Raw genomic sequence first — 23,737 nt, 5'->3', positions numbered from 1 at the left:
ACAGAACACAGATTAAAACCTTTAACTGAGTTCCTTCAAAGCGATTTTAGAAACTGTAAAAACTTCAATAAAAGTAGAAAAAGTTAAAAAGTAAGAAACAAGTAGTAAATAAGTATATCAATAGAAGGGTAAAAGCCAGAGGTAAACTGAAGATCCAGAGAATAAAGTAAACTTTTAGTATGAGATAAGACTGAGCAAGTTTATATGTGGGTAGAAGAAGCTAATATAAAGAATTTGAAGCCCTGGCCACATAGCTAAGTTGAACTGAGAATCATCCCATTACGTCAAGGTTGTAAGTCTGACCCCTAGTCAGGTTACATGCAAGAACGCACAAGTTCATAAGTAGGTGAAACAACAACTCAATTTCTCTCTCTCTGTCTCCCTTCCTCTCTTTAAAATCAATCAATCTATAAATCAATAAATCTATTGATCAATCAATAAAAGAATTTGAAAATAGAGAAAACAATGAGGATATATCATGGAGCAAGGTACTGGAAGATATGGAAAAATAAATTATGATACACACAAAGCAATGAAAATGAATGCACTATATTTTCAATCAACATGTCTCAATTTCAAGAACAAAATTGAATTACAGTATGGAGAAAATATTTCTTTAATAAGCCAAAAGTAGTTTTACAGATATAATACAGATAAATAATACAATAATTAATAAATAATACAAGAATAAATTCTGGGTATCACATACTCACAACTGTAAATCTACTTTTGCCCACTCCTATATATATCTTCTATATATGTAATACAGATATTATATCACAATTCCTTTCTAAGAATATTGTACTTAGGCTATAAAAACCCACAAGATGATATTGCTCCCTCTCTACCAATGAGAAAGAACTTTACAATCTACAAAATCATAATTCTTGAAGTCCATCCAAGTTCTATGGAATGACCAGGAGAGATGGCATATGTACAATGTCCCACCTTCAGCAGAGCACCAAGTGAACAGTTGGCAGTTATAGAACACATACAAAGAAAGCTGCTAAGATTTTAATACACTTATAAAGGCTAAGTGTGGGCTAGTATAACATTTTAGAATAACTGGGAACCCCACACTCAGAAGAGTCAGCTACTTCCAACAGGCTGCTTTCCATTGGTCTGCACGAGCTCACAGGGAATCTGGGAGCAGGTAAAGAAATCAAAGAGAGTCCCTCTTGGTGGCACACAGGCACAAAACCTCACCTTCTTCTCTAGACTTTCCTTTTATGAATCAAAAGCCTGAAGCCACTGGGCAAGGGACAAAAAAATCCTCCTGCAGCCAGGGAGCAGGCATAGATCCACTGCTTCCTAAGAAGAAGTGGAAGCAAAAGCACCCCCCCCAAGGAAGGGGCTGAAAAATGTCCCCAGCCAGGACTTGGGCTGCCACAGAGCAGTAGGTAGAGCTCACTTGTGTTGGGACTTCTAGGGCAGGGGGGAAGCAATGCAGAGACAACCCAAATGAACAAGAAACAAGTCCATCGTCAAATTATAAAGCAATCAGCAGAACCAGACCCAGAGCTAGTTCCTATGTTACAACCTCCAAACAGGGAAGTGGAAATATGTATAACTAATAGTTAAATGATATAGTGAAGAAGGTGGACAATGTCCATGAACACTTGGGACACGTCTGCAAAGAGATGGGAGAGAATCAAATAATTACTTCTTCAGGCATAGCAGCAGACTGGGCACAACTGAGGAGAGAATCTAGGACCTTGAAGGTGGGTCAACAGAAAGCTTTCAGTTTAAATCTAAAAGAGGAAAGAAAATAAAATAAAAATGGAACAGAGAATCCAAAAGTTGCAGAATGATGTAAAATTACTTGAAAAATGTGCAAAGTTACAGAAGGAGAATAGAAGTAATGTTTGAAAAGATAATGGCCAAGAATTTTCCAAAATTAATATAATGTAACAAACCAGAAACCTCAGAATCTCAGGAACACCCAAGCAGCAGTAGGAAAAAATCTAGATAAATTATAGTCAAAATGCTGAAAGTCAAAAATTAAAAAATAAAACAAAACACAACCTTAAAGCAACAAGAGAAAATTGAGATATTACATACTGTAAAATAAAGATCAGAAATGTCACACTAGTTTTTTAAAAAGCTGTTGGGGGTTGGTAAATATTGGAAAAAAATAGACTTCAGAACAAGGACTATCACCAGGAATAAAGAGGGTTATCACATAATGACAAAAGGGTCAATTCAGCAAGAAGATATCATAATTTTAAATGAGTAGGCAGTTTCACAATGAAGTAGAAACCATAGAACTATGAAGAAAAATACCTAGGAGTCAAGACATGTCACTTAAAACCAACAAATCTACCAATGTGTGCATATTTCACATTTCTAAGATGAACATTAATTAAAAGCATATAATTTATCTAAATCATATGGTGGAAGAGAGGTAGAAGGACATAAAGGAAGATAGTATATACTAATTCCATCATTTTTATAATAGGAAATTAGTAAGAATTGTTACTCCCTAACAATGAGAAAATATAGTATATTGGCTAAAGTTTTAATTATTCTGGTAATTGATAAAATATGCAAATCTTTTAATATTAGAAGAAATAATTTTTTAATCAAACCATTTGTTGAATGTTTTTAATCTGTAAAACCATATGTTTTCAAATAGTAGACTAAGATCATATATATTAGACATTATCAATAAATGTGGGTGATCTAAACTTAAACTATTAAAAGAAAAAAAGATTTTCTAATTGACTCATAAAACAAAACCCAACCTATTACTATTAACAAAAAGAAAATACAACTATAGCCCTGGCTGGTGTAGCTCAGTGGACTGAGTGCGGGCCTGCGAACCAGAGGATCGCAGTTCGATTCCCAGTCAGGGCACATGCCTGGGTTGTGGGCCAGTTCCCAGCAAGGAGACTCATGAGAGGCAACCATACATTGATATTTCTCTCCCTCTCTCCTTCCCTTCCCCCCTAAAGATAAATAAATTTTTAAAAATCTAAAAATATATTTTTTTAAAAGCTTAAAAAATACAACTATAACTAAGTAATTAAGAAATATTAAAACCAAGAGCCTGATCAAAAGTATGCATATAGATGCAACCAAAAATAATGCAGGCATCATATTTTTTATCTAAGTAGAATTCTGGCCAATTGCATTAACCTATACTAACAAGGATACTTAAGTGTGATAGTTTGCAATTTTTAATACAACAATGTAATAAATGATCTTACATTATGAGTATATATACCCCAAATAGATTCACACAACAACCAAAACAAAAGGAAAAATATAGCTACATAAGCAGTAAGAAATACTAGTCCAAGTAAAACCATAAAGGGATATGGAGAACTAAATAACATATTTAATAAGTTAACCCTAATTGATGTATGTCAAACTGTGATGTCCCTTCTCAATAACAGAACTGATTTATTTGGGACTGCAATGTGCCCTGCTAAAACACTACCTTCCGAAACTTCCCTACATCTAGATCTAGCCATGGGACTAACTAGTGAGATTGCAGAAGTACTTCTGGGACATCTCCTTAGAAAGAAAAGGCAGACCCTTCTTTCCCTTCCTTATCCAGAACAAAGGGATATTGTGGCTGAACTTTAGCATTATCTTGGCCCATGAAACTAGGACATGTGAATTGTGAATGTGAAAGATCTGAGCTTCTAACAACTTTGTAAAACTACCACACTAGCCCTGACTGCCTACTTCTAAATGTTTTTTTTTTCCCTTGAAAAAAATTCCTCATATAGTTATGTTGCTATAATTGGGTCTGTTATATGTATCTGCACCTAACCCTGATAGAGATAAAACTGCAAACTAAGAATGCCCCAAGAACATTCACCAAAATTGACCATATATTTTAGGACATACACATACACAAACCAAACTTAAGGGAATAGATAGAGGGATTACCTACCCTAAAGCAGGAAAAAGGTCATCTGAGACTAGAAGGAGACCAGGTGCATTCACAGGTGAGTCTGTAGATGAAAGTCAAGGGCTTTTCCCTCCTTGATCACCTCAATTTTTTCTGTGAAATAGAAGCCAGAAATGTTTAAAATGTTGGGAGAAAATGGAGGTGAAGGAGGTTTGCATGGTTAGAATGCCACTAGGGGATAAGAGAGAAAGTTGGAAAGGAACAGGCAAGATTTTGGTGTTTTTGTTTTGTTATCATTTTTCTACAGGTTTAAGAACCAAATGTTTGTTTTTGGCCAGCTCTACCATGTATAAAGAGAAAAAGAAAATGGTTAGGTTCAGAGGCTCATCAAGTTGGAAAATTGGTCCAGACACGAAGTAAACAAACAAACAAACGCCCTTCGCAGCTCTCTAAGAGCTGGGAGCTGGGAAGCAAGAAGCAGACTGGTATCTCAGCTACTGTGTATGCTGTAAACCAGATCCCTGTACATCAAGGACTAACGCCTCTCATTTTAGGAAGAAAGAGCAAGCTTACCACTCGAGGTTAAAATAAACTTAAATAAAACAATGTAATCAAAAGTCCCTAGTTTATGCCTTTATGTGTATCTCCTACTAATTTTTTTAGTTAATAAATATAATAATAACTCAAATATAAACACTAGCTTAATAGGGAAAAAGTTTCATTAAGGAGTTGGCAAGAAAAAATAACTAAGGATATTTTGTGAGGCTTAAGAGAACATCGCCACCTGGTGGTCGATTGGTGGTAGCAGCAGTAAAATAGGAAAAGGAAACGAGCAGTCTGTTGCTCACGTACACTGTGAGCGGCCAAAAGCCTTGGCGAAAACTAATGACCGAAAACAGCAAGGGCTTAGTTTCCAATTTAATAGAATAATAGAAAATTTTCTTTAAAAGAATGTTCTAGACTCAAGATTTGAGGTTTTAATACAATATTCTGTGTAGCATAGAAATTCTTTCTACAAAATCCTTGAGTTACGATGCATCGCCTCTGTTAAGTATGAGAAGTTTTTCTCTGGATTGTGGGCCTAAACTTAAAATGTTTTGTGTTCTTTAACCAGTAAGTCTAATTTTGCAACCTGACGCAGCATAGAAAAACCCCATGATGTATTCTGTGACCTGCCTTCAAGCATATCTCTCTTGTTTTGCTCCTCTCTGCTATAAACACACCCTTTTCTCCAGCCGAGTGGATCTCTAGACCCCTTGCATCCAGACCTTCCAGGTATACTTTGATTTGTCAATGTCTGTTTCTCACTGCAGTGCCCAGAATAGACCCGACTGTCTCAGATGTAACCTAACCAGCGGAGTGTCGGCCTTCTTTTACTGTTCCCCGTATTTCCCTTACAGGTTTTAGTAGCCGCATCACACTTGAGCTCATATATTTGAGCTGCAGTTGTTCCTACAGCTCTGTGTTATATGGTGACCACTAAACTAAGGGTCGGTATACACTGAGGAGATGTAAGGACCAGCATTTACTTTTGAAAGTCTATCCCTAACCTCAGCTAACTCTGTTCTACAAACTTTCACCATAAACCTAACCATAAAAGAGGGGCAATACAAGAATACCTTCATGATAACTAGAAGAGAATGATAAAGCATAAACTTTTTGACAAATTTTGCTGCTCAGACCAGACTCCTGTAGGTGACAGTCACATAGCAGGAGAGTTCAAGGAGGATCTACTAGGGGAACCCCCAAAACTCATAATTATGTTCTGGAGGCTGGGCCCCTTGTAGTACAGGCTTCTCCCACTAGGCATGTGTTCTAGGAACCCATCCGTAACAGTGTACCAGCTGGCATTGTTGTGAGAGGCTGCATTCAGCTTCAGGGAATTTTTTTAAGGCTCTTTCAATACATTTGCCCATTTCATGAATGGGGACTTAGGAGCACACCTGCCCACACCATGCAGTTTTGACAAAAAAAAAAAAGGCATGACCCCCATGCCTGACCCTCCCTATTCACTCAATCTTGCCCCACACAACTTTTTTTTGTTTTCCTGGGTGATAAAAATCCTCAAAGGGAAGCATTTTGCTGACATGGTAGAGTGAAACAAAAAAAAAATGGCAGAAGCATTAAAAGACACCAAAATTGACAACTGTAAAAATTGTCTTGAGCAGTGGAAAAAAGTTTCTATAGGTACATCACATCACATGGAGAGTGCTTTGAAGTTGACTGAACTTTAAACATGTAAGGATAAATACATAATTTTTATAAGTAAATTCTGAATTATTTAGGGTCCCCTGGTTAATGCAGTTTCTTAAACTGGGAGTGGTTGTCCAAGGAGAGCCTCTGGGTCTCCCTGTGGACTGGCTTGTGTGGGGATATAATAAAGCAAATGAGGTTGTTACAGTGGAAAAGGCTACTGAAATTCTTTTCTGGGAAGTGTCTAGACGAGGCAGAGAAAAGCTAAGTATTGTTTTGGCAGTAGCAGCTTCGGCAGGCCACAGCCAAACAGGGTCCCACCACGCAGAGCAGTGCCATCGGTAACGCTGGACAGATGCTTAATGCAGTCAGTCCAATGTCAAGTCCCTGTCAAGTAGTGTTCACCATGGCAAAATTTTTCAATTTGGTTTCTTCTTTTCACAGTCCTCAGGATAACGTATGTGCCCATATGAATAAGTGACACAGATGTAATGACTCAAACCACTCTATTAACACAGAAAAAGAATAGTTAAATCTATATAAACGTAATTTTAGCTATTACATAAGTGGCTACATGTAAGAATCTCTGTAAAATAAGTAGCATGTGAAAAAAATTTATTAGAAAGCAAATAATTGTCAGCCAATTTATTTCTGCCTATGATGACAATTTAGCTTTATTATCTTTTATTTTTATGTTTCAGGGACTTGGAAGGCAACCATATCCACAATTTAAGAAATATGACTTTTATGTCCTGCAGTAGTTTAACTGTTTTGTAAGTAATGTTTTATCCTTTTCAAGTAATGGTATATCTCTTTACAAATAAAATGAATCACTCATGTAAACAGAAGCTAGCATCAATGTGCATGGTAATTACAGCAAATATTCACTCTCAACTTGAAGTTTTTTGAAACTGAAGCACAGGGGCAAAATTACTCAAGTTCAAATTGTGGTTTACCATAGAAAACCACAGAGTCACATTATAACTAAATCAGCACAAAGGCAGTATATGTTGGAGGTCTGTTTTTCTCAAACTTAAAGAATAGCCATTTGAATGGAAAGAAATTCTCATAGACCATCTAGAATCTGTCCTTGGACCTCACTTTGAGAAAAACACTAAGTTAAAGTCTTAATCTATAAGAAGATTTGCTCCTTATAAATTATTACTGCAAAGACTGTGGGCACAAAATAACTACAATCAAAATTTTTAAAGAGCTACAGAGTATTCAACCCCCTGAGTGTGTAATTGTGAACACCAGGATAAAGCTTAGAATAGTATTGAGTATAATGTATCCTTATGCCTCTCTGGCCTATTTTAAAATCACATGCCTCTTCCATGAAAGTAAAGGATTCTGGAGCTTCCTTTAATATAAAAATACATTTTATATCATTTTCATTTTATTTAAACTGCCTACTTTTCTGTTTGTTTTCCCAGGACAGTGTTTTTTTTTTTTTCAAACTGTGGGTTGCAACTCACAATGAGTGATGAAAACAGTGTAGTATGTCCTTACCATTATTTCTTTACATATAAAGTTGAATTGAATTGAATAAAAGTATCAGAGTGTAATGACTTAACAAGTCATTAAATGTACTGTTTCAAGAATCTTGGATTATTTGGTTGTATTTTATGTCCCTAAATAAAATGCATTTTTTCACTGTAGGGTTACCACAGAAAAGTTGAAAGCCATCATACTAGAACACATAGGACCCCTGTGCAGAGGCAATGCAATAGCAGCAACTGGAACAACAGTAATTTTTCTCCAATTATGCCTCCCATTACAATAGATTCAAGGCATGGAACTATGTGACCACTTCTACAGTGAGTTCAGCAGTCTTCAGAGGCAGGATGTTCCGTGTCTATCATGCAAAATAGTTCGCACTGATTGCCCAAAGGAAACCAAATCCACCTCAAGAATATACACCAAATATATATCCAAAAATACGTAGAGCTTTTCTTTTGTTCTACTTGTGTTTGTTTTTTAAGAAACCTCTGCATGAAGAAATTATTTATGAGTTTCCTCTTGGCAAGTGTTTGTGCTTTTCTGGTCCAGAGATATTGGGAGGAGGTGATAACAGTTTCGAGTGCTGCGAGGAAATAAATACTAAAGAATGGGACCAGGCTAATTTCTAAGCATGTCACACAATGTTTAAAGAACTAGAAATCCTTTGACTTGTCTGTTAGCTCATATACACGAGATCCGTGCAGAAACGAACTGCACGAGTTATAGTCATTTCACATTCCAAACTAGAGATCTAACTTGGTCCAGCTTAGATTAGACTTCCTTAGACAACTGCACCCTAAATTACATCAACTACCCAATGCATATGAGTGACGTCATCTGGCGGGTATTTTGTTAGACAGGCTGCATCGACTGAAGAGGCTCCCTCTGCTCTAGGTTGTATGATATTTAGTCTGTTCTCCAGAGTTGAGTATTTCACTATTTTCCTTGCAAAGTTTTTCCCTGTTTTACTTTAAAATTTGAATGTTTTGTTTTTATTATGAATAGATTTGGAAATTTAAGATTTTAATATCATTGCCTTTGTTTTTGCAGGCTGTTAATCTCTTCTCTAATAAGTCATTTATCAGCTCCCTCAAGAAGCTACAATGTATGTTTCTTTTTCTTTCAGGATAATGAGAAAAAACAAAATTAATCACCTTAATGAAAACACTTTTGCACCCCTCCACAAACTAAATGAATTGTAAGTTCGATTAAACATATTGATGAAACTTTTCTCTCTACTGTTTTTAATTCACACTTGTTACACTTATATGTTTTTACGCATTAAGAAAGATTTATTATCTCTTTTCTTAGCATAATTTATATACACCTTGAGCCATGAAGGAATTCTGAGAGCTCATAAAACTGTGCATTAAAGAAAAATGTAAGATTTGAGGAAAGCGAGGTAAAGGAAACATAGATGCAGAGAAAGAATAGTCAGGGTGAATTTAATAAATAAAATACATCCTACACCATGCTACTCTACTGCTAGAGGGACAGCTAATTTGTTTTTAAGTTTCCTAAAGAGGTAGGATTCAGAGATCATTAAAATAAAAAGACTTTACTTTGCTGATTCTGAAACCAAAGGATAATCTTTGACTCACAGAGAAATTGGACACTGCTGTGGGTAACCTCCCAACCTACAGTAATGAGAAAGAGATAAATTAAGTGGTCCTTTCATATGTCACTTAGGATCTAGGCCAATAGCATCCCGTTACATGATTTATGATGTAAGAACTATAGGTCAGAATTCACTCTGATAGCCAACACTCCCACCTGAAATCATTGAACATGATATATGGCATGTTAATATTCCAGTGGACTGCTCTAAATCTGCTTTTCCCATTGCCTCACTAACATGGCCCATATTTTACTTTATTTTACTCCCAGTTCCCACACAAGGAGCTGGAATTGTGCCACCACTTTTGCTTCAATATGAAGCAGGCAGATTTGGTTTATTGGTAGTTTTCTAATTGGGGGTAGAAAGAATAGCTGGTCCCAATATGTTGTACACCTGAAAATAATACAATACTGTATACCGACTATATGTTAATAATTTTTTTAAAAAGAAGAGCTAGTTGAAAATTAAATACCAGATACCCAAGATGAACAAGTGTAGTTCTTGTACTCAAAGAACTCACATCTTTCAGAAGAGGAGCACATATGTAGAAACAGTTTTAATATAATGTTACATATGCTGCAAGTATTGTACGTGCTATATGCACTATGAAAGAAGTGTGCACGGGTAGTATATGGGAGGACAGAGGAGAGAACACCTGCATCCTGCCCAAGAAGTATACAGGACCCAGTGTGTATCAGCTGTGAAAGAAATGTGCTCTTGAAAATCCACTTCCATTTCAAAATCGTAATAAACCCAAGCAAAATTAAAAATTAAAGCTCCAATCTGTATTTCTACTCTAACATGGAAAAAAGGAAGGTGGGTAAGCAGGAAGGGAAAAGAAGAGGCACAACACATACGCAACACATCGAATTAGGAAGCTGTACCTATTAGGACCAGGTCAAATATCATCAAGTCTTTGTCTCTGAGGGAGTCATGAAATGAGATAAAATATTTCTATCTTTTCCCACTTCGCTCCCTTTTTAAAAACTTTTAGACATCTGGTAATTAATGTAACTCAATAGCATTGTTAAAAGCGGTCTAATGATTTACTATTCAATTATAGAACAATAAATAAAGTCTCAAGAAAATAACATAACTTTTGCAATTATTTCCCTAGGGATTTAGGAAATAATAAGATTGAAAGTTTTTCACCACATGTATTTAAGAATCTGAAGGAGCTCTCGAAATTGTAAGACTGATACTAATTTTGTCACTTCGTTTCTTTATTTCTTCATTTCTTTTCTGTTTTAAATTGTGATAAAATGTGTTCAAGATTACGTTTACCATTTTAACTATTTTTAAGTGTACAGTTCAGTGGCATTAACTACATTTACATTATTGCACAATCATCACCACCATCTACGTCTAGAACATTTTTATCTTCCCAAACTGAAACTCCATATCTGTTAAATAATAATTTCCCATCACCCCCCCACACACACACCAGCATCCACCACTCTGTGTACTGTCTCTATAAATTTGACTACCCTAACTATGTCACATATCCATGGAATCACACAATATTTATGCTTTCATAACTGGCTTATTTCACTTAGCAGAATGTTTTCAAAATCCATCTATGTTGGAACATGTGTCAGAATGTCTGAATATTATTATTGTAAATAATAATAGTAATTAATTAATTATTTGTATTTCAATTTATAATGAATTAAGATTATTTTGTACAATAATAATCTACTGTGTGTGTATACCACATCGTGTTTCTCCATTCATCCATGATGGACATTTGAATTGTTTCCACCTTTTAGCTATTGTGATTTATGCTGCTATAAGCATACAAATTTCAATTCAAGACCTTGTTTTCAATTCTTTTCTGTATATAACCTCAGGAGTAGAATTGTTGGATTATATGGTAATTCTATTTTTGATTTTTTGAGGAAACTCCATACTGTTTTCCATAGCACCTACACCATTTTACATTCTCGCTAGCCGTGTATAATGGTTCTGATTTCTCCACAACTTTAACAACACTTTTTATTTTTTATTTTGTTGATAACAGCTAACCTAATGGATATGAAATGGCAGCTCATTGTGTTTTTGATTTGCATTTCTTTAATGATTAATGATATTAAGTATCTTTTAATTTGCTTATTTGTTTATCTTTTTTGAACATTTATTCAAGCCTTTTGTCCATTTTTAATTGTTTTTTGTTGTTGTTGAGTTGTAGTAGTTCTTTATATATTTTATATATTAAACTCTTTTCATATATAACATGCACATATCTGCTCCCACTCTGTGGGTTGCCTTTTCACTCTGTTGATAGCTCCCTTTGATGCTCAAAAGTTTTTAATTTAGATGTAGTCCAGTTTTTTCATCTTTGCTTTTGTTGCCTGTGCTTTAGTGTCATGTGCAAGAAATCATTGCCTAACCTAATATCATGAGTGTTTTCCCAAAGATATTCTTGTAATAGTTTATAGTTTTAGCTTTTATATTTAAGTCTCTGACCCATTTTGAGTTGATTTTGTAAATGGTACGAGCCAACAATTTTCAACCATTTTCATCTCATCGCACATTACAAATTAATTGCTAAAATTCTGCAGCACACCAAAAAAAACATCCTTTGCTGATCTGACAAAAATTAGGTATAATTTCGATTTATTCACACTGAACAGCCATTGTTGTATTGGCTGTTGTTATTTCTTTAATTTGACAAGCTCAGGAAAAGAGGTCAGTGCCCTTGACTAAATAGTCAGGTATTGTATGTTTTAAAAATTCTGTGACACACTGGTTAAAGAAAGTCCTTTTTTTTTTGCATTTGGATGTCTATCTAGTTTTCCCAGCACCATTTGTTGAAAAGACTTCCCTTCCCCCATTGGACAGTCTTAGCACCCTTGTTGAAAATCATTTGACTATGTACACAAGAGTTTATTTCTAGGCTCTGTATTCTACTCCACTGTTTATACAAAGATGGGCAAAAGGAGATTTACAGTTGTGAGTATGCCAAACACAGTTTATTCTTTTCTTATTAATTATTGTATTATTTGTTTGTATTACAACTGTAAACTTCCTTTCACCCACCCCTATATATCCATCTTTATGACAATACCACATAGTTTGTTTACTGTACCTTTGTAGTAAGTTTTGAAATTAGGAAGTGTGAGACCTCCAACTTGGTTCTTTTTCAAGATTATTTTAGCTATTCAGGCTCCCTTGAGATTTCACATAAATTTTAGAATTAATTTTTCTATTTCTGCAATATATATTGGTATTTTGCTAGAAATTGCACTGAATCTGTAGATTACTTTGGGTAGTAGTGACATCTAACTCTTCCAATTCATCAGCACAGAATTTATTGGTGTCCCCTTTAATTTCTTTCAGCAACATCTTGTTTTTAAAGTATAAGTCTTTCATGAACTATATTGTTTTTTCTAAGTATTTTGTCCTTTTGATGCTATTATAAATGGAATTGTTTTCATAATTTCATTGCTGGATTGTTCATTGTTAGTATATAGAAATGTACTTGATCTTTGTGCATTGATTTTGTATTTGGGAATTTTGCTGAAGTTGTTTATTAGTTATAACAGTTTGTGTGTATGCATATGTATATGTGTGAAATCTTCAGGGTTTTCTACACATAAGATCATGTCATCTGTGAACAGAGGTTTTACTTCTGTCTTTCCAATTTGGATGCCTTTTATTTCTTTTTCTTGCCTAATTGCTCTAGCTAGGACTTATAGTACTATGTTGAATAGAAGTGGTAAAAGCAAACACCCTTGTCTCATTACTGCTTTTAGAGAAAATGCTTTCAGCCTTTCACCACTGAGGATGATGTTGACTATGAGCTTTCATGTATGGCCTTCATTATGTTAAGATAGTGTTTTTCTATTCCTAAATTGTTGAGTTCACTTTTGTTTCTTTTATAGGGTTCATTCTTCATTGTCATTCTTCCTCTGTTCTTTCTGTAATCACCAACCCCCAGCAGCATCCCCCTTCCCCCTGTAACTAATCGTCTAATCTAGAAAAAAATTCTTAAAAAGAGAACTTGCCCTGAGAAGCTCCCTTTAATCAATTTCTCTTGTTTCAAGGTGTTGTTTTACAAAGATTCTGAAGTTTTTCGCATTTAAATTCTGCTGTACTATCACTCTGATCTACCTTTTTGCTTCTAGCTAGAGCCTTCTACTTTTACTTTATGCCTCACTAATTGCTGGCACAATACACCACTGTTCGACATATAGTTTATGTCAAAAATATTCAATGCAACTCCACTAATTCAAATTTTGACTAAATAAGATGATATTTTTCTATTATTCATATCACCTTATCCTGAGCAAAATGTGAAGTAGGTGTGGTTTCTTTCTTGACAATTCCACCTCCATGCTCCTGTCTTAGTGCTCACTCACTGTCTCTCCTCCTTTTCTCTCTCTCTCTCTCTCTCTCTCACACACACACACAATCATAGAGTACTTACTAAAAGCCAGAAACTATTTTAAGTGTTTTATTTCCATTAATTTATTTAACTGTTTAATGTATCCTAAGAGGCATGCGCCATTACTGTGCTTTTATTGTTAATGTTTAAAAGTAACCCAAAGACAACAGATATACTTTCTCTCTATTCAAGCAGTTTCTAGAAATGACTTATTGCCGCCTTTTTTAAAAAATAGGAATATTTCCTATAACCCAATCCAGAAACTTCAAGCAAACCAATTTGATTCTCTTGTCAGTCTCAAGTCTCTGTAAGTATATGCTTACAGGGATGTTTTACAATGAAATTGTTATTTGTATACTAATAGCTAATAAATTATCTAAAATAATATTGATAGAACCTTTTAAATCAGCTTTATTCCCAGGATATTAGTTAAGCTCCACAAAACCAGGTAAGATGAGTGTTTATTGGACTATAAACAGATAACTATTAACTTTATCATATATTTATAAATTAAAAATTAGATAATGATGAATTATTTTGTATTGTTCTATAATCACCTTGAGCTTATGTTGGATTGGTTGCTTCAATCCTCTGAAGGCATCTATGCATATGCATTTCTCCATTGGCACTGGATTTCTAAGAATTTATATATCCATCTTTATTACAAGGTAGAATATTGTGGGTAATATAAATCATTACTTTCACCACAAAAAAAAAAATCTGTTAGGATCTGAAAAGTGCCTTAAAAGATAAGCTTGGCTTCAGTTAATTTGTGTTCCCTCAGTAAAATGGCATTTTATTAGGAAAAAACTCTTACTTAAAAATTATCAGAAATTTTTCAAAAATGTAATACTCTTCTATTTCAATATTGTTTAAAAGATTATGCTTGTTCATTTATTCCACAAATATTTATTGAGTAGTTATTATGCACAAAGCATTGTGTCATGATCTATGAGCACCCAAAAATTCAAATGAGGAAGATAGAAAGGGAAAAATATATGCAACTAACGGAATCAGAAAGGGATCAGGAAAGTGCCTAGATAGGCTAAGTACGAATGTTTGGTTCAGAGTACATGTTAGCTAACAGCATTTTATTAAATTGTCCTTCACAAAAACTCATTTTATTATACCCTGTATAACATGTAATTTTGATAATTTGATATTTTTAGCAGCCTAGAAGGACTTGAAATTTCAAATATCCAACAAAGGATGTTCAGACCTCTTATGAATCTCTCTTACATGTAAGCAGATGTTTTCCTTGTTCTTCACCTTGACTTCATTTGTTTATGTTTCCACATGTATTGTGCTAATACATCTACACCCAATGCATCCAATCTATTAACATTTCCTAGTGACTAATTTGCCTAAACCATAATTAACTCTTAAGTGTTAATAATTGAACAGGATGATATTTAGTTTTTCATGGTTTGGTAAAATCAAAGGAGACTTTTGAATGTCAGAGAACTGGAGTGTGGAGGGCACCCATTCAGTCTTGCTGAGCTCTCCTCGGCTCCGACACCACTCATAAATATGGATGTTCACCCGGTGGGCTGGTAGTTTGTACACATACTGAATGTGCTACCGAAGGAAGAAGAAATTTGTATAGGCAACACAAAGTAATTACAGATGCATAATTACCGTGCATGGAAGAAACTAAAATTGCCCACAATGTCAAGGTGTGACTGAATTAAGTATGTATGGATACAATGGTAAACTTTAAAAAATCTTTTATTCAAACTGAGTGTCTCATTGTACCATTCATTACACGCTTTAGAAACACTTTCTCTAATTGAATGCAGTCTTGTAACAGGAATTAAAATGATTACCTTGCCATGATAATCAATTCTCAATAACTTAGAAATTATCATGTAAGCCACCACCACTTACATTTTAAATCTAACACAGGACACTCTTTTTTTATATATATAATTCTTCAGATACATTGTCTAAAAAAGTTTCGTTGGTTCCACACATCATAAAACACTTTGACTAATGTAAGCAAACCAGAGTGTATTGGAAGAAAATGGTGTAGCTCACAAAACCCAAGAAACAACGACTCAAGGAGCAGACCTGAATTGAGCAGAAACCATGCAGATCTGGGGATGCAGGTGGCAAGAGTTAAACAACTTCCTGTAACTGTCAAGCTTTCACCTTGTATTACTGCAACTTTTATACTGTAAAGATCACGTATATTTTGCAAGTGTACATGGCTTTAGAGACAAAAAGATATCATTGCATCCCAATGTCTGCATTTATTAGAAAATTTCCTAGCAAATAATGTGCTTCCATTACTAATACCTACCTCATGGAGTTAGAGAATTTGTTCCTGAAACCTAGAAGATGTTTGCCAAATAGTGTTGGTGTTGGTGGTAACACAATAATAACTTCTGGTTACCCAGGTAATGTTTTTATCAACAAGGGAGGTCTTTCTATTGATGAAGGAACTCGGTCAATGAACATGTACCAAAACTGAGTGTGAGATAGGCAGCTGGCAAGTAGTTACAGAGCACATACCGTAACTCCTATAATAGAAAAGCCCTGGAAACATGGAGCAGAACGCACCAAACTCTCTCTTTCCCTAAGGGTTAGAAAGCAAGATCAGTCGCAGCAACAATAGGAGCCATGTAACGGTACATTTACACTGAACACACAAAAAAATGAAGCTTTCCTTGAAGGAGTCCCTTCATCACACACTAACAGTTTATTTATAGTCTAAAACGTGTAGAAGACTTGGATATTCATTATGCCCTTTTGCTGTTCTCACCCACATACATGTTCTTTTACAATAAATTCAAGTTAATGAAAATTAAACTTAGGTTTAAAGCTTCAGTGTTCTTAATGTTTTACATTCCTCTGAGTCTCATATTAAGATATTTTCTTCCTACTGAGAAAATGTAGAAAATAAATATTAATGGACAGTGAGACTGTAGTAATTTAGAATCTGATTTTTACCTTCTCTTTGCACATCAGATATTTTAAGAAATTCCAGTACTGTGGATATGCACCACATGTTCGCAGCTGTAAACCAAACACTGATGGAATCTCATCTCTAGAGAATCTCTTGGCAAGCATCATTCAGAGAGTGTTCGTCTGGGTCGTGTCTGTGGTTACATGCTTGGGAAACATCGTTGTCATTTGTATGCGACCTTGTATCAGGTCTGAGAACAAGCTGCATGCCATGTCAGTCATATCTCTCTGCTGTGAGTACTTCCTGATTGAAGAGGAATTACAGTTTCAAAGTATACAAAAGCATAGTTATTAGGGAATAAGGAAACAAGGGCAGAATTATGAGATTTTAAAATGTTCTCCTTTTTCGAGGGCCTGTGAACCAAAGGATCACAGTTCGATTCCCAGTCAGGGCACATGCCTGGGTTGCGGGCCAGTTCCCAGCAGGGGACACATGATGGGCAACCACACACTGATATTTCTCTCCCTCCCTCCTTCCCTTCCCCTCTAAAGATAAATAAATAAAATCTTTTAAATTTTTATTTTTTTAAAGTTCTTCTTTTTGCTTATATGTTGCTTTCATGTTCACTATAATTAAAATAAAATTACTTTAGTGATGAGAAAGTAAATTTTAAAACAGGAAAACTCAATCATCTTACACAGATTAATGAAGCTGCCATTCATTACTTTTGTCTCATAGAGAAGTTTTTATTCATTTAAGTTTTCTCTTCTGGAGGCATAATATATTATTAAAGTTGTAAAATCTTTCACTATGAGTAAAACCTTTCTTGGCCTCATTTTTACATCCACAGCTGATGTGGGGAATGGGAGAGCCTAAAATGAGACAAACATGTAAAAACAGGAACTGAGAATCAGAGAGAACAAGCTTTCTTAGGCCAGCTCTGTGTAAATAATTTAAGATCCCTAAAATTGTACTGACTGCAGAGCATGTCATAATTATTCATGTTTTCTGAATTAGTACTCTAGTACAGCAACTTCTGAGCCATTTTCTCTGAGATTTTGGTTGATGTCTTTAGCTCATTAAGCTGAGAGAATTTCAGTGGAAGAGGTGAACCAAATAATAGCATCTCCATCTTGGTCCCTAATACAATGCTCAACATAATTGCAGTTTACTCATTTATGCAACACTTCTAGGTGATGAGCTAGAACAAAAACAGAAGAGGCAAGGTCCCTGCTCTCATGGACTTACATGTTTATGGAGAACAGAGAAATGACTACTTTTTAGCTGTAAAGGACACTGTAAGAGTGGTTCTCAGAGAGTTGATGAAGTCCTTACCCATAAATGAATTCTTAGAATAAGAATTAGCTCCCTCAAGATAGAAGAAACTTGGTTATTATATATATAACATTATATATACCCAAATGTCAATGATTTCTTGATAATTATCAATAAATTATAGTCAATTTCATCAATTTATATCAATAGTGAATCTATTGATTGTTCTTATTGGTAATTAATTCTGTTGATAATCAATTGATAATATCTTGATAATTGATCAATTGATATCCTACTGATAATTCCATTATACCTACTTGTTTTTCTAAATTTGTGAAATTCACTGATCCCTATAGGTGCCGACTGCCTAATGGGAATATATTTACTTGTGATTGGAGCCTTTGACCTGAAGTTTCGTGGAGAATACAACAAGCACGCACAACGGTGGATGGAGAGTTTTCATTGTCGTTTCATGGGATCTTTGGCCATTCTGTCTACAGAAGTATCAGTATTACTTTTAACATTTCTAACATTGGAAAAATATATATATATTGTGTATCCTTTTAGATATTTAAGACCTAGAAAATGCAGAACAATTACAGTGCTGATTCTCATTTGGATTATTGGGATTCTAGTGGCTTTTGTTCCACTGAGCAATAAGGAATTTTTCAAAAACTACTATGGCACCAATGGAGTATGTTTCCCTCTTCATTCAGAAGATACAGAAACTATTGGAGCCCAGATTTATTCAGTGGCAATTTTTCTTGGTAAGAATTCTGTATTATGAGCCCTTTCATACAAATGTTACAATAAATCCCAACATGAACTTATTATACCTTCTAATGTTTACAGATTTTTCATCTCAGGCCTTCTAACCAGTTTTTCTCATTGACACTGGGGATGAATTCTATCAGAATCCCCTGAAAGATTTTTGAAAAAAACTTCCTTTTATCATATAAATGCCAACATGACACACCTTTAAAAAAAAAGACAAGACACTAAACATTTGTATTTCATGCATTCACCCTAGTAACACTAAGCAAAATATATTTTAAGTCTTTGCCTTTATAATATGAACAAATCCAAAGTAGCCAGACAAGTCTTTGGCTTGAGTAGACATACAAATGTTTTTTTCTCATAATTTTTTTTCAAAATATAACAATACAATTACATTATTTTTTTAAATACTAGCAAGATATTCACTGAATCACTGTGATCTCATTTTAATATGCCATTTGAAAATTAAACATTTCATCATTCCTCTTTGCTTAAACAATACTTCAAATTTTTAAAAATTCATGATTTCTATGTACCCTACTAATTCTTATCAACAAAACACATGTTATGGTTTTTGTATCTTTGCTTTAATAATGTCAGCTAAGGATATGTTTGTTTGTTAAGAATGTTTATATACATTAGTAATAATCTTTGTGTTCTAAATAGGTATTAACTTGGTGGCGTTTATCATCATAGTTTTTTCCTATGGAAGCATGTTTTACAGCGTTCATCAAAGCACCATAACGGCAACTGAAATAGGGAATCAAGTTAAACAAGAGATGATCCTTGCCAAACGGTTTTTCTTTATTGTGTTTACTGATGCATTATGCTGGATCCCCATTTTTGTACTGAAATTCCTTTCATTTCTTCAGGTAGAAATACCAGGTACAACTTTTTTCTTCTTTCCATAAAGAAATAATGTATCCGTTTCTACAGTGTTCCTCTAAAAAGAAAGTTAAGATTCTTAACACTAATTCATTTCAAGAATTGTAAGTTATATGTACTTCAGTTTCCCTTCATCAATAAAATGTTTACTGGAAGCTGTTCGGTTCTTTCCATAAATGCCTAAAACCATAACTACTCTTGGAACAAAGGAACAATGACTCAAGTAAATTACACTCAGTGTGTTGAAATTCTGGTAATCCCATGCTTAAGATGACCATGAGGAACCTAGGTCAAAATGATTATTAAATAATTATTTATTTCAGAAGGTAAGAAATTTTTCTTCTTGGCATACATAGCAATGCAAAGAACATTACCCCAGAGTTTGCTAGATGACAGATGAAAACGCAGTGTAACTCAGACATTCAGACACCTGCGTTCATAGCAGGCATTCATAGCATAGCATCGTTCACAATAGCCAAAAGGTGGGAAAAACCCAAGGTTCATCCATGGATGGAAGGACGAACAAAACATGTTATATATGGAAAATGTACTATTATTCAGACTTATAAAGGGAGGAAATTCTGATACATGCTACAACATGGATGGACCTTAAAAACATGCTAACTGAAATAAGCCAATCACAGAAAGATAAATATTGTATGATTCCACTTCTAGGAAGTACCTAGAGGAGTCGAATTCATAAAGAAGGGTTGTAAATGGTGCGGGTAAGGGTTGGGAAGGGGAATGGAATAGGGGGTCATTTGGTGTGGAGTTTCATTTTGTCAAGATGAAAAAGTTCTGGAGATGTGTGGTGGCGAGGGTTGCACAATATGTGAAATGTACTCAATACACTTGAGACTGATTAAAATGGTAAATTTTGTTATATGTACTTTACCACAATTTTAGAAATGTGAAAAATCCTGTTAATTGTACATATAGTGCAGTATTCATTCATAGTTTTAAAAATTTATAAACATACATTTTTAATTTTGTCTTATCCCATGGTTGGTGGTGATAGTATCTTATATTTTATAAACAATAAAGAAAAATACCATTAATTAAATTTTAATGAAAATCTGAGTAGTTATATACATACTACAATGATTTTCTAAGATAAGTTTAGTCAAAGATGTTTTTATTGAAATATTATAGTTAGTGAAAAGCCAAAAAAATATACCTATTTTTTAAAAATAAATGAAATACTTGAAAAGAAATTTATTAAAGTATACATTCAGAGCAATACTATATGTACTGTCTAGTAATTAAAACATTCAAAGGTATGATTTCATACCAAACAATTGTTTTTCCTAAAATGGAATCAGACTAAAACAATATGTAACCACTTGAGGGAGAATATTTCCACCTGCTGGAATACTTTTCTGATGTAGTCTAGAAAAGCTATTCAGCAACCAACCCTGACTTTCTGAAGCACCAGCACTCCTCTCAAATACTGGCACCCGGAAAGGCATCCTGAAAACACAGATAGACTTAGTCTTTAATTATGTAACATCAATTGGAAAAAGAAAAAAGACTCAAAAGGGAGCCGGGGTAGAAACAAGGAAAGGGGGTTTCTATGACTAGCAAACATCCATAAATACAAAATCTATTTCATTTTTCCCTTCCAGGTACTATAACCTCTTGGGTAGTGATTTTTATTTTGCCTATCAACAGTGCTTTGAACCCAATTCTCTACACTCTGACCACAAGACCATTCAAAGAAATGATCCACCAGTTTTGGAATAACTACAGACAAAGAAGATCAAAAAGAAGGCAGAAAACATATGCTCCATCATTCATCTGGGTAGAAATGTGGCCACTGCAGGAGATGCCACCTAAGTTAATGAAGCCAGCTCTTTTCAGAGACTCCTATGAATTGTCACTAATTTCTCAATCAACCAGACTCAATTCCTGTTCATAGCTGATTCTGAACTCCACTGGGGTACTTCAAAATGGATTAGCCTAAAATGAATGCCACAAGATTAATACTTTCTATTAATGGCTGAAATAAATTAAGGGAATCAATTATATTGATAATGTGTATACACTAGCACATATTTTGTATAGGAAATTTAAGAGAAATCTACTTCAGATTCATTCATTCTGTTTGCACTTCTTGAGTACCGTCTATGTGCATGGCGCTGCAGTAAATTCCTGGAAGTAGTATAGAGCGTTCTCAAGGTTCAATGTTAAACTGTGTTGACGAAATATACAAAGTCCATCTGTGGCTCTTGGGTTCAAGTAGTGGCTCTTTGTCTGCCATGCATGTCAGCAAACATCAGAATCATGGGCAGTTTGAAATAAGGGGTTAAGGTTTTCAAACACTCAGTATAAAAGTGTCAGAGAAAATGTCTGATTGTTTGCAAAATACAGATATTCTGTTCTGAGAATTCATCTTAACTGCCTCGAGTCTCCATATACGTGAGAGACAATATAATGTATTTACTGCTATGAACCCAGTATAAACTCAAAGCAGCACTTCTCGGCTACTTCCTGCCCTGTTTTCTTTTTCCTTTGAGAACATCAGATTGGAAAAGGAGAAAATGTTGATAAGGAGCGAATCAGAAAAGCTAGGATGAGGATAGACATTTAGATCAATGGAACAGAATTTGAGAGTCCAGAAACAAAACCTTCACATTTACAGTCAATTAATTTTCAACAAAATGCCAAAACAATCAAACAAAGAAAAAACAGTCTTTTTAGCACATGATGCTGGAACAAGTTACATGTAAAAGAATGAAGTTTGACCCCTACCTTATACTTTATATAAAAATTAACTCAGCATAAATTAATATATAAACCTATATATTTAAGTTTAAATATAAGACATAAAACTCAGAAGAAAAAATGAATAAGTCTTCAAGACCTTGGACTTGGCAACTGATCCTTAGATACAACAGACAATAAAAACATAAGCAACAAAAGGGAAAAATTTTTCATCTAAATGAAAAACTTTCGTGTATCAAAGGATATTATCGAAAAATGGAAAAAAAACTACCTACATAATGAAAGAAAATACTTAGAAATCATATATTTGAGAGGGCTTCTTTAAAGAACTACAACTCAACAAAAAAGACAAGGAGCCCGATTCAAAAATAGACAAAGGACTTGGACGTTTCTCCAAAGATATACAAATGGCCAATAAGCACATGAAAAGATGCTCAACATCACAAATAACTAGGAAAATGCAAATCAAAACCACAATGAGATAACACATCACACCTACTAAGAGGGCTGTAATTTAAAAAATAACATGTTGGCAAGGACATGGAGACTGAAACCTCTTCCACATTGCTGGTTCAAAGGTGAAAGGATGCAGCCACTGTAGAAAACAGGTTAGTGGTTCCTCAAAGGCTTATCACAGAATTACAATATGATCCAGCCATTTCGGGCTTGGGCATAAACCCAGGAGTTGAAAACAGGCCTCAGACAGACGCTTGCATGGAAATACTCATTTTGGCATTATTCATAGTAGCCAAAAAAGATGGAGGTAACCCAAGTGCCCATCAACTGATGAATAGATGAAATGTAGTATATGCATACAATGGAATATTATTCAGCCAAAAAAGGAATTAAGTTCTGACCCATGCTACATGATAAATATGAAATAAACCAGAAACAAGAGACAAATACTGTATGATTCCCCTTGCATGAAATACCTAGTATGAGCAAATTCACAGAGACATAAAGATTAGAGTTTGCAGGGGGAGAGAAGGTTGGAAGGGTGACTGATGCCTAGGAAGTGGAGAGTATCTTTTTGGACAAAAGAAAAAGTTCTAAAATTGTTACATGGTGATGTATAAACAACTCTACAAATATAATAAAAGCCATACATTTTAGACTGATGAATTTTATGGCATGGAAATTGTATCTCAATCAAGCAATTACAAGGAAAAAGAAAGAAGAGCTAGAAGGCACACATTCAGGAACCTAACTTCAGGAAGGAAAAACCTTTACAGACATGTTTGCTCTAAAGAGAAAGCAGTTGTTATCAAGAGATTGATTTTCCGTTTTGCACAGCCAAACGGATCATTCTTTTTTGCTAGTTATTCTTCTTGTCTCTGAGCTGTAGGAATTTTATGCCTTCATAACTTGTAAACTTTAAAAAAATGAAATGTTTTCAGGTGGTTTTAAATACACCAACAATGTTCAAACATAAAAATACTGGAATCAAAAAATATTTATTGAGTATATAATTGTATAAATTTCTTTTGAAAATAATTTACCTGCAATATAATCCTATTAAAAAGATGGGTTGCTCTGAGTCCTTTCTGTTCCTACTTGAAATGGTTCCAATTAGTCTTCTACGTAAGAAATGTGACATACTTTCAATAA

General features: G+C 34.5%; 1 protein-coding gene across 1 annotated transcript in view; it reads left to right on the top strand.

The window, feature by feature from the left end:
• RXFP1 (relaxin family peptide receptor 1) overlaps positions 1–21,406 on the top strand; it is a 78,975-nt gene extending 57,569 nt beyond the window's left edge. Inside the window, exons 10-18 of the mRNA XM_037125729.2 lie at positions 6,757–6,828; positions 8,682–8,753; positions 10,291–10,362; positions 13,796–13,867; positions 14,730–14,801; positions 16,531–16,760; positions 18,100–18,510; positions 19,187–19,405; positions 21,031–21,406. Coding sequence (XP_036981624.2) covers positions 6,757–6,828; positions 8,682–8,753; positions 10,291–10,362; positions 13,796–13,867; positions 14,730–14,801; positions 16,531–16,760; positions 18,100–18,510; positions 19,187–19,405; positions 21,031–21,323 — 1,513 coding nt within the window. The 3' untranslated portion in view covers positions 21,324–21,406. The remainder of the gene's footprint in view (positions 1–6,756; positions 6,829–8,681; positions 8,754–10,290; positions 10,363–13,795; positions 13,868–14,729; positions 14,802–16,530; positions 16,761–18,099; positions 18,511–19,186; positions 19,406–21,030) is intronic.
• Positions 21,407–23,737: the final 2,331 nt, after the last annotated feature.

The sequence above is a fragment of the Artibeus jamaicensis genome, unplaced genomic scaffold, assembly GCF_021234435.1.
Source record: "Artibeus jamaicensis isolate MK-2021 breed Jamaican fruit bat unplaced genomic scaffold, CSHL_Jam_final scaffold_537, whole genome shotgun sequence".
NCBI lineage: Eukaryota > Metazoa > Chordata > Mammalia > Chiroptera > Phyllostomidae > Artibeus > Artibeus jamaicensis.
Note: the sequence above shows the minus strand (reverse complement) of the source record. Positions and strands in the feature narration are given on the sequence as shown.